Here is a 12,119-nt window from a genome sequence, read left to right as displayed (position 1 = left end):
GGTGGGGGGAAAAAAATATCCGTGTTTTGTTTGCAAATTAAGCACGCGCAGATTTTAAGTTTTGATTCGAGCGCAGCAAAGGGCAGCAGGTGCTTGTGAGGGGTTCGCCCATGGGGCAGGGGGTGCATGAGCTCTGCATCTGCCCCGTCAGGCCTCCTCGTGCCCAGCATGTCACCAGCAAAGCTCCATTCCCGCTACAGCTGTCCTGACAATGCTCTGAAGAGAGTCAAAACTTTATTCCAGGAAAAGGTTTTCTACTGGAATAGTTTATACTAGTTCCCCTAACAGAACAAGCAGCACCGACAAAAACATACTTCTGCAGCTTTACTAGGATTTCTGCCAGCTCCTGAGACAGGAGAATGTTTTTCGCCCGTCTTTCAGAGCAAACATTACCCATGCCGAGCAGGGCTGGGCGAACCCCAGCAGAATAAATGAACTGGAAGTCCCTGACCATCCGGTGGCAGAAGGCAGGGGCCCGCGCTCCCTGCCTGTTCGCAGCCCACCCTGTTTTCCAGCTCCCGGCTGATTTATGCCCCCCGCCAGGACACCTGCCCTCCTCCGCCATGGCTTACGGACCCCCGAACCGGCCAGGCCCCTGGCTGGGGCGGCGCGGGAGCCCCTGGGAGGATGGAGAAGCACGTCCCGGTGCGAGCCGCCGCCGGGCACGGGGCTGACCCACCGCCGATGCACCGGGGCAAAGGGACCCGGCAAGATGTGGCCAAGCCAAGGCCAGGCTGCAGAAGGGGAAATCCCCCCGAAGCAGGCAAACAAGACGGGGGAAGGAGGATTTTCCAGGGGAGCTGGGAAGCCCTGGGCTGGAGAGGCTGCAGCCACCAGCCCCGTCCCTCTCACGGGGCCCCTGGGGCCCCCACCGCTCCCCAGAGCCTTACGGCACTTGGAAAGCCCAAAGGAAAGGAATGGGAAGGTGAAGCGGAGACAGATGCAAAGTATTGACAAGAAATACCAAGGAGTAAATCGCTTTTGTTTTTTCATGCCAAAGATATTTGCGTTGTTATTTCTCCCCTGGAGGCACAAACCTCCTTTGTTGTCCCATAACCACTTGCACTGTCGCTGCCAGGAGGAATTACAGCTCCGGGAGGGTGACCCATTCCCAAGGAAAGGCTTGTATAACGGGATCTATCGGCTCTTGGAGGCCAGACGCGGGGGCTGCCCCTCGTCTGTACCCCTGGGAGGCAGAACCCCTCGGAGGAAGGGGCTTCCTGCAGGGCAGGGCGGTAGGAGGCTCCCCGGGGACACACCGGGCACAGTCCCCATCGCCCCCCATGGCCAGCACCTGGATTTTAGCTTGTTCAGGACAAACCTGCAAGGGGTGAAGGTGCCGAAACCTCCCTGTGAGGATGTGAGCATCACCAGCGGCCGCTGGACCGGCACTGCCGTGAGAAATCAGCAGCAGCTTTCTCAAAGCCCCCAAGTGAAGGCAATAGCTAATTCACCTCATTTGTCAGAAGTTTGTAGAATTTGCCCCCACTACCCCCTACCCACACCTGTGCTGCCCTGCTAGCAACCCCCCAGCGACAAAACCAACAGAAGCAGCAGAAGGGACGCCCGCCCACGCAGACACAGCAGTCCTGGCTGACATGTGAGGCGCTGGAGGAGCTTTTTAACCTGGGTGTTTTTTCCAGGGGTGTGAACCCAAACCACCAGGTTCCACGTGAACCCAGAACACTGCGGTTGGGGTCCCGGGCCAGCACGGGAGGGCAGGCGAGGAGGCGTCTGCTCAGCACCCCACCCCGAGCCCTCTGCTGTCACCTGCGGGCACAGGTCACTCACCATGAGCCCCAAGGAATGGTGTGAGGCTCCAAAACCTCCCCAGCAGCATCTGTCCGTGCCCAGCACACCGAGGCCAGCACCAGCACACAGCGACGGCAGTGGCTGTGACGCACTGAGATGGGAAACACAACGCTGTCAGATTTTCCTCTTTTTTACTGATTTCAGGGAAATACAGGGGAAACCCGAAAGCACTCATGGCTTTAGGTCCATCCCCCTTTGTTGGGCATGGGAAGGACTCCTGCCCCGTGCTCTCCGTGCCAGATGTCTGCTCCCCCCGCTCCCTTCCTTCCCCGTCCACATAGGTGGTGAGTCGGGTCTCGCCTGCTTCCAGTCTGACTCACAAATTGCTACTTCTTAACCTCCCTACGTAAAGGAGATGTTTTCCCCTAAAAATGCAACACACGCTGCCCGCCATGCCGGAGCACGGCTGGGCCCAGTGCACGCCAGCATGTCCAGAAATGGCGTGCAGGGCTTTGGTGTGTGCTCAGCCCCAGCCCAGCCCCAGCCCCTCACACGCCGAGCAGGATGGCGGCTGCCCAGCCTAAACCCGGCTGCTCCCGGTGCTGTATCCCACCGCGGCATCCCGCTGCGGCAGGGCCAGGAGGGCAGGAGCTGGCCAGACCAAGGCGAGCTTGCCCAAAGGGCCAGAAGTGTGCCGGGACAGTGTGCCGGCTGCCTGCTCATGCCATTGCAGCCCCACTGGCGCCATCGTGCCCCCTCCCCAGAAGGGGATCGGGCCCCTCCTGCACCAAAGGACTCAGAACCGGGGCACCCACCCGGCACAGACCCTGCCATGGGACCCCCGCCTGCCCCCCAAGGGCTGCACGGGCAGGTGGGGCACTCCCCCCAGCAAGCACCGCCACAGCTTGGTGCCCCCTCCCCAGCTCAGCACCGCCACAGCTTGGTGCCCCCTCCCCAGCTCAGCACCGCCACAGCTTGGTGCCCCCTCCCCAGCTCAGCACCGCCACAGCTCGGTGCCCCCCCGCCGCCCCCCGTGCAGCAGCGCCCACCCCGCAGCGCAGCCGCGGCCCGGCCGATCCGGCGGAGACCTGCTGCGCCCGGCGCCGCGCCAGCCCCCCGGGCTCGGTGGGGGGTGCGGGGGGCTGAGGCGCGGCGGGGGAGCCCAGCCCGCTCCGGCAGGTGCCGGCCCGGGGGCGCCGGGAGAGCCGAGCCCCCTCCCGCAGCGCCGCCCTCCGCCGCACACGCGGTGCCGGCGCCGCCGCTGGGGCGAGCCGGGCCCGGCGCGCACATGGCGCTGCGGAGCCGCCGGCGGAGACCGGCTCCAGCCGGTATATAAGGGCTGGGAGCGAGCGCAGAGCAGCCGCCGCCGCGGGCAGCGGGAGCAGCAGCGGCCGGAGGCCGGCGGGCAGCGGGGCCGCCTCCTCTCGCCGCCCCGCCGCCGAGGGTCGCCCGCCCTGGCCATGGGCAGCCCCTAGCCCCGCCGCAGCACCCCGCCGCCCGGTGAGTGGGCTCCCGCCCGGGGGCTCCGGGGGAGGGGAGGGGAGGGCAGGGCGGGTGGGCTTTGTTCGGATTTTTTTTTTTCTCCCCAATTATTATTATTTCTTTTTATTTTCCCTGCCTTTTTGCTTTCCTCCCCCTCCCCTTTTCCGCATCCCTTTATTTTTAGCTGGCGGCCCCGGCGCACGCCGAGGAGCCGGTGCGGCGGTGGCGATGCAGAAATCAGGTCTGAAATGTTCGGAAAGTGATGCAGGCGAGGGGGGGTGGGCGGGCGGGCACGCCGGGCCCCTGAGCTCCGGCATTTTAATTTTTAATTATTTTTCCCACCGTAATCTCTTTTAATTTTTAAACGTGTATCATGTACGCCAAGGTTTGGGTTGGTGCTGGTGGTGTTTTTTTTTTTCTTTCTGCTTCTAAATAGCGTGCTTCCTTCTAATCTAATCTCCCCCGCTCCTTGTGCAGAGACACAGGAATGCACTGCAACCCCGTTGCCTTTCTCGGGGGGGGGGTCCAGGCACTTCCCACAAAGTTTGGGCAGAGGCCGAACTCCCGGGCACCCGGCGGTGGTCCTGCCCCAGCCCCCGGCCCGGGCTGCCGCAGAGCGGGGCGCAGGCAGCGCCGGGGGATGCTGGAGCCCACGCCTCGCTCCATCCCTCGGCAGAGCCCCCCCTCTCCCGGGGCCGTCCACCAGCCTCGACCCACCGCGCAGCAGTGCAGAAGGGCCGGCGGGGTGCAGAGCCCCCTGCCCCGCTCTGGGGAGCCCTCGGTGGGTGTCTGCAGCCCCCACCCCTGGCTCCCGCGGAGCCGCTCGCGGGTCCCGGTGGGTGCCGGTGTCACCGGGACCGCGCACGCACTCGCCTGCTCCTCCGTGAGAAGTTCCCCCGTGGGATGGGGAAGCGCTGCCGGAGCCGCCTCGGCTTTCCCTGCCGAGAAAGTCACGCCGATGATCTGGAGTATAAAATGGAGGAGGGAAATGCCTGGTGGCTGCTGGGGACGGGGAGGAAACGCGCCGCCCGCAAGAGCCGCAGGTTCACGCTGTGCCCGGGACACCGCGGGCGTGGGGCCAAGGCAGCCCATGGCCACCGGCCACGGCCACCTCGCCGTCCCCTCGCGGGGTGCCCTGCCTTGCAGGTGTGGCAGGGCTCGGCTTTGGCCGGGAGCCCCGTGCGGGGCAAAACCTGCCCCAGTGCATCCCCAGGTGGCACAGAGCGGGGCTGGAGAGACCCCCAGTGGTACGCAGGGTGCTCCCCTCCTGAGGGTGCTCCCCTGCAGCCCTTGGGGCCGCAGCCGCCTCCTGCCCTGGGGGCAGCTGTGACCCCGAGGGCTGCAGGGGACAGCAAAGGCAGCTGGTGGCAGCAGGGGTGTCCCTACCCCCTCTTGTGAGGCTACAGCGCTGTGGGCAGCCGGGCTTGGTAGCCCTGCAGCAGTTATTTGGGGGGGGGGGGGGCAGGCTCCCGAGGAGTCACCATCACCCCGAGTGCCAGCGGCTGCCCAGTGGGTTCAGGACACGGCAGGGTGCCACGGTGGGTTGTGCCGTTGACTGATCCCACTGCAGATGGGTGGCACCAAGATGTCACTGGCCACCCCAGGCTGGGCAGGAGGACATGGCGAGGAGAACTGGCGCTCCTGGGGAGCTCCTGCGGCTCCGCCAGCCCGCGCTGGGTCCTGCGGTGGATCTTGCACAAACTGCATCCATCCACCCCCACGCACCAAAATACAGATGACGGCTCCCAGGCGCTGGGCTGTGCTGATGGGAACAGCTTGCCTGGGTGCTGAGCAGACAGTTTCTGTGCTGGGCTCAAAAGGCACCAGGAGAAATGAGCCCCATGGGGTGACCAAGGCAGAAACTTCAGCCCAGCTCCTGCATTTAAATCCCTGGGCAGCACAGGGACCAGCTAGAAGTGCCTTAGGGGTGTTTTGGCTGCTAGGCCATGCCTCTTCCAGCAGATTTAACCTTAAACTGATGCCTGGCTCTTTCTCCCCTCTTTTCCAGATCAAAATGACTGTCAAAGCTGTAAAAATGCCGTGCACGGCTCCAAATGTTTATACTAAAGTGCCTGATGGAGGATGGGGTTGGACAATTGCTTTTGCTTTCTTCTTTGTGGAAGCTCTAACGTACGGCATCATAAAATCGTTTGGCGTCTTCTTCAATGATCTGATGGAAAGCTTTGACGAAACCAACAGCAGGATATCCTGGATAATATCCATATGTGTGTTTGTACAGACCTTCACAGGTAAGAGCAGCAGGGTTCAGCACAAGCACAGCGGGCAGTTGTACTGCTGACTCAGCATATGAGGACCTGGTACCTGTGACTCTTGGTGTCTCTAATGGCTTCACTATAAGTAATAGCCATAAAGCCCAGAGGCTGCATGTCCCTGAAATAACAACAAATGTCTCTGTCAGCCCGGCAGTCCCTTTGAGCCCCATCTCGTGTCCTTCTGCATGGTACAGGGATGTGGTCCATGTCGCTGAGCCTGGCCTGGCCGTTCAGCTCTCTCCACTGGGGGCAAAACCAAGAGTTTTAAAACGTAACGGTGCTGAAAAGGATTAGAAATTACTTGAGCCTCACTGAAATGCGCTGGTGTTTGTGGATATTGCTGCAGGTTTGTCCCAGGCTGCACCGCACCTGTCTTGGTCTCTTCTGATGACTTTTTAGCGCATCCTAAGTGCCATGAGCTGTGCAGTGCTCCACAACGGCTCCGGGGGGATGCTCTGCTATGAGGCCAACTGGGAAGGGAGGTGGCATGTCACGGGGACCTGGGCAGGGGTACAAGAAGAGCCTCTGAAGGAGATGATAGCTGGTGAAGTTGCAGATTTGGGTGCTGACCATGGCTTTCTTCCCCTCCTGCGCATCCAGCTCCTCTGTCGACTGTCCTCAGCAATCGCTTTGGTCACCGCTTCGTGGTGATGGCCGGAGGGGTGCTGATCAGCACCGGCATGGTCTCCGCCTCCTTTGCCCACACTGTTGTGGACATGTATGTCACCATCGGTGTCGTCTCTGGTGAGTTGTCCTATTCCCCTACCAGCCGAACACTTTGCTCTCTCCTGTGGCTTCCTGCAAGCGTGGCTCTGGCCAGGTTGTTTTTTACTCTCCATAGTATGGGGAGTGCTTGAGAATTGCTGCTGCCCCTTCTGAGCTGACCTCTCTGTCCTGGTACGGGTGACAGCCTGGGCTCAAGGCTTGGCTTTCTGCCCTGTCTCACCCTGGGGACCACCCTGGGACTTGGTCCTGCAGACCACCACGCTCGTGCAGCTGTACTGATTGCTTCTGATTGACGGGGGGTTGTGGGTGAGATGAAAGCTGTTCACAGGGTCAAATCCTCTAACCTCTCCTTCTGTCTTTTTTTTTTTCTGATACTTCTCCCCCTCCCCAGTCTGGCCTGGGTGTCCTGCTCGCATCCATGGCCAGGAGCTTACCTTGCTTAGGGGAGCAATTGCTACAGGCTCAAATTCTTTAAGCAAATGAGGTCCTCAAAGCGGACCCTGCTGGCTGTTTGGGAACAGAAGGCATTATTTAGCAGGTTTGGGAGGTTGGGCCTCTTGGTTTGGTTTTGGTTTTTTGTGTGTTTTTTTTCTCCCCTCCAATTTAAAAAAATAACATTCTGGTTTCCCCAATGATTTTTTTTTCCAGGATGACTTGCTGAGTTGGCTGAAATGATACTGTAATCTCGCCACTGGGAAAGCTGACTTAACGTGTTCTCGCATCGGTGTTTCCCCCTCCCTTACTTGTTGTTATGGCAATTTTTGGCATTTATTCACAGGCCTTGGATACTGCCTCTCTTTCCTCCCGACTGTCACCATTTTATCACAGTATTTTGACAAAAGACGTTCGCTGGTCACAGCAGTGGCATCTACAGGGGAATGTTTTGCTGTCTTCTCCTTTGCACCAGGTACACTGCCCAAACGCTGTGGCTTCATACGTGCATGCCTAAAGCACAACGTTGCTCCAGTCCTTTCCCCCAAGCAAATGGGAGCCAAAGGCCATCAGTACAGAACTGGTGCTCCTGGACATTCCCATGAGCTGCTAAAGCCCACAGGTGGTTGCTCCTGTGCCTGTGGCAGGGTTAAAAGTAATGCCAGAGACCTGGTCTAAGGATGCCTGAGCCCTCCCCAGCATGGTCTGCTGGAGCAGGACGTGCCTGACCAATATGCAGCCTGCCAGGTTCCCTGCATAGATCTAGCAGGCTGAAAATTAAGACTTCAGCTATTCAAAACATCTGCAATACACGTAACTGTTCCTAAAGGTTAGTGGGCTTGTGCTTGGTGCAGGCTGCCAAACCGCTCCAGCCTTCTGGGCGCCTGTCCCCAGACGCTGTGTGCCAGTCACTGTGTCACCTCTGCAGCTCAGGTGGTCTGCTGCTGCGCGTGCCTGCTTGTGCCTGAAAACTGTTGCAAAGCTGCTTTGATTGCAAGTGAAGGCTTGCAATGAAGCGGTGACATGCACCTTTGAGTAGAGGAAGTCTCTCAGCTCTAGTAGCTGGTTTCAGGGTGGGGTCAGCTCAGAGAGGAAACCAGAGTGTTGGGTTTGCTCTCATTCACTAAAAATAACACCACCTTTGTGCTTGCGCATCCCAAACCTGCTGGGACCTCAAAACTGACTACTTAGAGGCTAGGTTCTGCTAGCCAGGTGTTACATGCAGCTTCTAGCTCTCGTCTGCTGCAGCTGGTGGGAGGAATGTGGGTGTCAGATCCCTGGGTGGACCAGGAGGGACCCCTGCTCAGCCTCTGTGAGAGTTGAGGTGCTTGGGACCCTGTAGTGATGAGGCTCCCATTACTTCACTAGCTGTACATTGAAAGAGCTCCTCAGTGTAACTACAGGCTTTTTTAGTTCCACTTTCTTCTGCCCTCTTCCCTCAGCAATTACTGCTTTGAAGGAGCAGATTGGCTGGAGGTACAGCCTGCTTTCTGTCGGGGTGCTACAGCTAAGCATCGTCATCTGTGGATCACTGCTGCGACCCATTGTCATCAAAGAGCAAGAAGAAGTGAAAGCACAGCCTCCTCCAGAAGAGCCCACGGAGACAAAGTACATGCTTGAAAATGAGCAAACACGCACCTCAATAGAGTCCATAGACTCAGGAGTAGAAATAACTACCTCACCCAGCAATGTGCCTGGAAACACCAAAGCAGAGCCGAAAAGTGAAGAACCAAAGGAACACGTACAGATACTTGCTGAAAATAACAGCACCCCTCCAGAACCAAAAACCAAACTACTGGACTTCTCTGTGATGAGAGACTATAGCTTTATCTGTTATGCATTCTTTGGCCTGTTCGCTACCCTGGGCTTCTTCGCTCCCTCCCTCTACATCATTCCCCTGAGCCTCAGCCTTGGCATCAGCAAGGACCACTCTGCGTACATACTGTCAGCCATGGCCATCGCAGAGGTCTTTGGAAGAATTTCAGCTGGCTGGGTCCTCAACAAAAAGCCTATCCGCAAGATCTACATCGAGCTCATCTGCGTCGTTCTGCTGTCTGTAGCGTTGTTTGCCTTCCCTTTTGCCTCTGACTTCTGGGGCTTGATGACATGTAGCATCTTCTTTGGGTTTATGCTGGGAACGGTGGCAGGCACGCATATTCCCCTCCTGGCAGAAGACGATGTGGTTGGCATCGCCAAGATGTCTTCTGCGGCTGGAGTCTACGTCTTCATTCAAAGCTTAGCTGGGTTGGCTGGACCACCCCTTGCAGGTAACTCAAACTTTTACAGTCTTAACTTTTTTTTGGTATATTTGATAGCTATGGGTGCTGGTCTCTGTCTAGAGAGTGTTCTGGCAGTGCTAACCGTAGTGCTACCCTAAAAGCTGTGCAACTAGTATTAGACTCCCGGAGCCAGAAGACTACTGCAATGCAGCTCTGCAGAGTCCCACAGATGAGGCAGTCTCCACTGAGGAACCTCAGAAGGAAAATACTGCAGTGCTACCCTGATCCTGTTAGAAACCTAAACCCGGCATCACTTCAGGCTCTAGCGAACGGCAGAAGCAAATCGCTCTCACTGCGTGTTCCTGCTGTTCACTGCAGAAAGGTGAAGTCTCTATCGCAGTACACAGATGCCTGAGATGCATCAGGCTTAGTGGTACCCAGAGGCTTCTGACTTGCCTGAGGACAACACTGTACCCTTGGAGACAAGGTTTTTACTTTTTTCAGTTGGCATCGGCTTGTTGTCGAGTAGCTTGTGATTGCAAATCAAATGATGCGGTGGTACCCGGATTAAAAATCCTACAGGAGGGATGAATGGATGGGTGAAGGAGAGTCAGCTGTGGCTAACTGCTGTATGTGTGTTTTCTTTAGGTGTCTTAGTGGATACGACGCAGAACTACAGCTCAGCCTTCTACTCCTGTGCTGCTGGCATGGTCCTGGGTGCTGTGTTTCTGTCCCTGGTGAGACCGTGCAAGGCTGGGCTGTGCCACCGCCAGCAGCAGTGCACACAGGAGAGTGTGGTGGAGGTCACCCCAGATCCACCAGATGACTTTATTGAAATGGATATTGGAAAAGCAGAAAATTCAGGAAAAGGCTGTGATGGCGTGGCATAAAAAACCGTTCCTTCTCAATCTAATCTACTCAGCGTAAGACTGGGGAAAATGTCAGCTCTGCTCCACGTTTTAAAACTACATTCTAAAGGGAATGTGAAATTTTAAATGTGAACAGTTGCTACCGACTTTTTTTATTAGAACTTTTTTAACCAACAATGGAAAGCTCCATAGAAAAATACGGATAGCCACATAAGAGTAACTTCTGTCTAGCATGAAGATGTGATGCACACTCCTGCTTTCCCAATAACAAGCATAAGTAAAGGTTTGACCGATCCACACAAACTGAGAATAGCAACAGCAGAAGCAGCTCAGCCTCTGCCTGTCCTCATCCATCCCCTACCACAAATACCATGCAGGCAAGAAACTGATGATACAAACTGGAGACGAGCATTTTGTACACCGCCAGTAGCCAACTGACTCTTCTTCTGAAAGAATATGGACTCATGTTTTAGATTTGAGGAGGAGGCTAGGCTAGATAGCTGACTTAAGAACATTAGCAATGGTTTCTAATTAACTTGAACATCACAAATGCTGGGAAGTCATAAGGCTCTGTATGTCTTTATGGCCAGTTATTACTGCACATACTTCATAAGATCATTTTTCTTCTCCCAACTGGTATCCTTAGGACTGTTTTTCTATTGATAGTCAGATCTGATGTACTGTTTCTAATTTAACTAGTATTTATTAATTTATTCTCAGATTGTTAAAGGAGGTTAGTTTAAACTGGAGAGGAAAAATAATCTTTTGCATAGCGGAAAGCTGTCTTGACATCCATCTCTTCAATACCTATCTTGTATTGCTAGCTTGTGAAATTGTTGGGAAACTTACTCTTACAGCATAGTGTAGCTGTTTTTAATAGATAGGTCTTAGGTAACCCAGTTGTTATTTAAAAAGGAAAAAAAAAATACTAAACTACAGCTCGAGCATCTCCTTCCATAAGGCCTCAGCTGGTGTCAACGGACCTGGCTCTGCTGCTGCCACCAGCCCAACCCCGCAGGGAGGATTTGGCCCAGTATGTCTTAATGTACCTGAAACCTTCGCTAAGAGGTGCACCTGGGAATCTCTGCCGCATCACAGAATGATCATGGGAAGCCTCACGTCACCCAGCCCCAGCAGCCTGCCACCCCTGGGGGCATGGGGCTGCTGCTTAGAGCCGTACCCCCTTCCCTGGCTCTCCCCGCTCCCCCAAAGTCAGCACGAGGTTTTGGTTTTTGTTTTTTTTGTTTTTTGTTTTTTTTTTCTGCTGACTTCATTGAGACATTAACTGGAGCCTGTGCACGTGGAAGGCGTGAAGGGAATGACAAAAGACAATGTATTAGCTGTTCATTTAGTCTTAATGGGAGAGATTCCTCCTCCCAGTGATGCAAGCTTGCTTACCCCACCTATATGCATCTTAACGCCTCTAGGCAACTCAGGGGGACAAATAAAACAAGTCTGTTTTGGTTTGAGGGGAAAAAACCCCAAACATTTCTGTGTATTTAAGTGGAAGTGGCATCATGCATTAACTGCTATGCTGACCTGTCTGTATTTTGCCAGCCATAGAAATGTGGGACAATCTGAGAAAAGAAAAAAGAAAACCACCACCACCAACAAAAAAATCAACCTCTTGGGAAGGTGCTTGATGTGTTTTTTCTGTCTTAGGTGTCAAAAAAAAAAAAAAAAAGACAGGCACTCTTGCAACCAAGTGGCTAGAGCTATTCATCCTCACTGCCCGAGACCTGCGGTCTCGTGTCCTTCCTCTGCCTCAGCACTTTATCACGGCCAGCAGAACCTCGCTGCATTGCACCCAGGACTGGAAGACCCCTTACAGAGAACTAGAGTTTTGTGAATCAGTGAGTAAATGAACAAATAACAATGTTGCATTAAGATGTAATTTTTATTTATTGTTAATTTATGATACTTCAAGCATTTTGGTAAATGTTCTGTAGACTATAATTGTAAGATTATTGAAGGCTTTGTGATATGAGACCTCACTACAGCACTTTGCTATTACAACTCTGCTTGGAAGTGGGATAAGGCCTCCAGGTTTTGCGTGTGTGTGGAAGCTCCCTGTTCTGCAGATTCACGAGGTTCTACTGTAATTTAATTTTTTTTTTTTTTACAAAAATTTCCAATACAGATCAAATAATGTTTGTCACTGACCTCACAGTACGTTTCTGTTGCTGTCTGTGTAGCGGCACGAGCAGGGGAGCGAGTGAGTATGTGTGTGTGCGGGCGCAGAAGACCCAGAAGCAGGCTTTAATGCGTTCAAAGCAGGATTTACTGATTTGTTTGTAACAGACCTAGTGGACTCTGGAAATACTCTAAAACACTGAGTTTTGCAATAAACTTTTTCTTTTTTCTTT

At 54.9% G+C, this 12,119-nt stretch overlaps 2 protein-coding genes across 5 annotated transcripts in view; one reads left to right on the top strand and one right to left on the bottom strand.

The window, feature by feature from the left end:
- Positions 1-4,247, bottom strand: part of ARSG (arylsulfatase G) — a 27,093-nt gene extending 22,846 nt beyond the window's left edge. Inside the window, exons 1-2 of one of the 2 annotated variants that reach the window (XM_080395484.1) lie at positions 2,802-2,986; positions 1,792-1,903 (exon numbers count right to left, since the gene is read on the bottom strand). The gene's annotated coding sequence lies outside the window, so the exon portion shown is untranslated. Of the gene's footprint in view, positions 1-1,791; positions 1,904-2,801; positions 2,987-4,107 lie in introns of those variants that run through there. The other variant, XM_080395483.1, reaches the window with a different exon arrangement.
- On the top strand, positions 3,096-12,119 carry SLC16A6 (solute carrier family 16 member 6). 3 transcript variants are annotated; one of them, XM_080395565.1, is made up of 6 exons: positions 3,096-3,252; positions 5,243-5,483; positions 6,108-6,251; positions 7,012-7,140; positions 8,108-8,932; positions 9,533-12,119. In XM_080395565.1, the coding sequence occupies exons 2-6, from the start codon at positions 5,249-5,251 to the stop codon at positions 9,772-9,774; spliced, it is 1,575 nt and encodes a 524-aa protein (XP_080251691.1). In that variant the 5' UTR covers positions 3,096-3,252; positions 5,243-5,248; the 3' UTR covers positions 9,775-12,119. The 3 variants fall into 3 exon arrangements, with proteins under 3 accessions (XP_080251691.1, XP_080251693.1, XP_080251692.1); XM_080395567.1 differs by lacking the exon at positions 3,096-3,252 and adding an exon at positions 3,277-3,475; XM_080395566.1 differs by lacking the exon at positions 3,096-3,252 and adding an exon at positions 4,142-4,277.

Source organism: Falco punctatus (genome assembly GCF_963210335.1).
Source record: "Falco punctatus genome assembly, chromosome: 1".
NCBI lineage: Eukaryota > Metazoa > Chordata > Aves > Falconiformes > Falconidae > Falco > Falco punctatus.
Note: the sequence above shows the minus strand (reverse complement) of the source record. Positions and strands in the feature narration are given on the sequence as shown.

Coding starts and splice junctions, on each gene's coding strand:
- SLC16A6 (XM_080395565.1), top strand. CDS start 5,249: ATGACTGTCAAAGCTGTAAAAATGCCGTGCACGGCTCCAAATGTTTAT. Junction 5,484..6,107: donor GTTTGTACAGACCTTCACAG/GTAAGAGCAGCA, acceptor CTGCGCATCCAG/CTCCTCTGTCGACTGTCCTC. Junction 7,141..8,107: donor TGTCTTCTCCTTTGCACCAG/GTACACTGCCCA, acceptor CTCTTCCCTCAG/CAATTACTGCTTTGAAGGAG.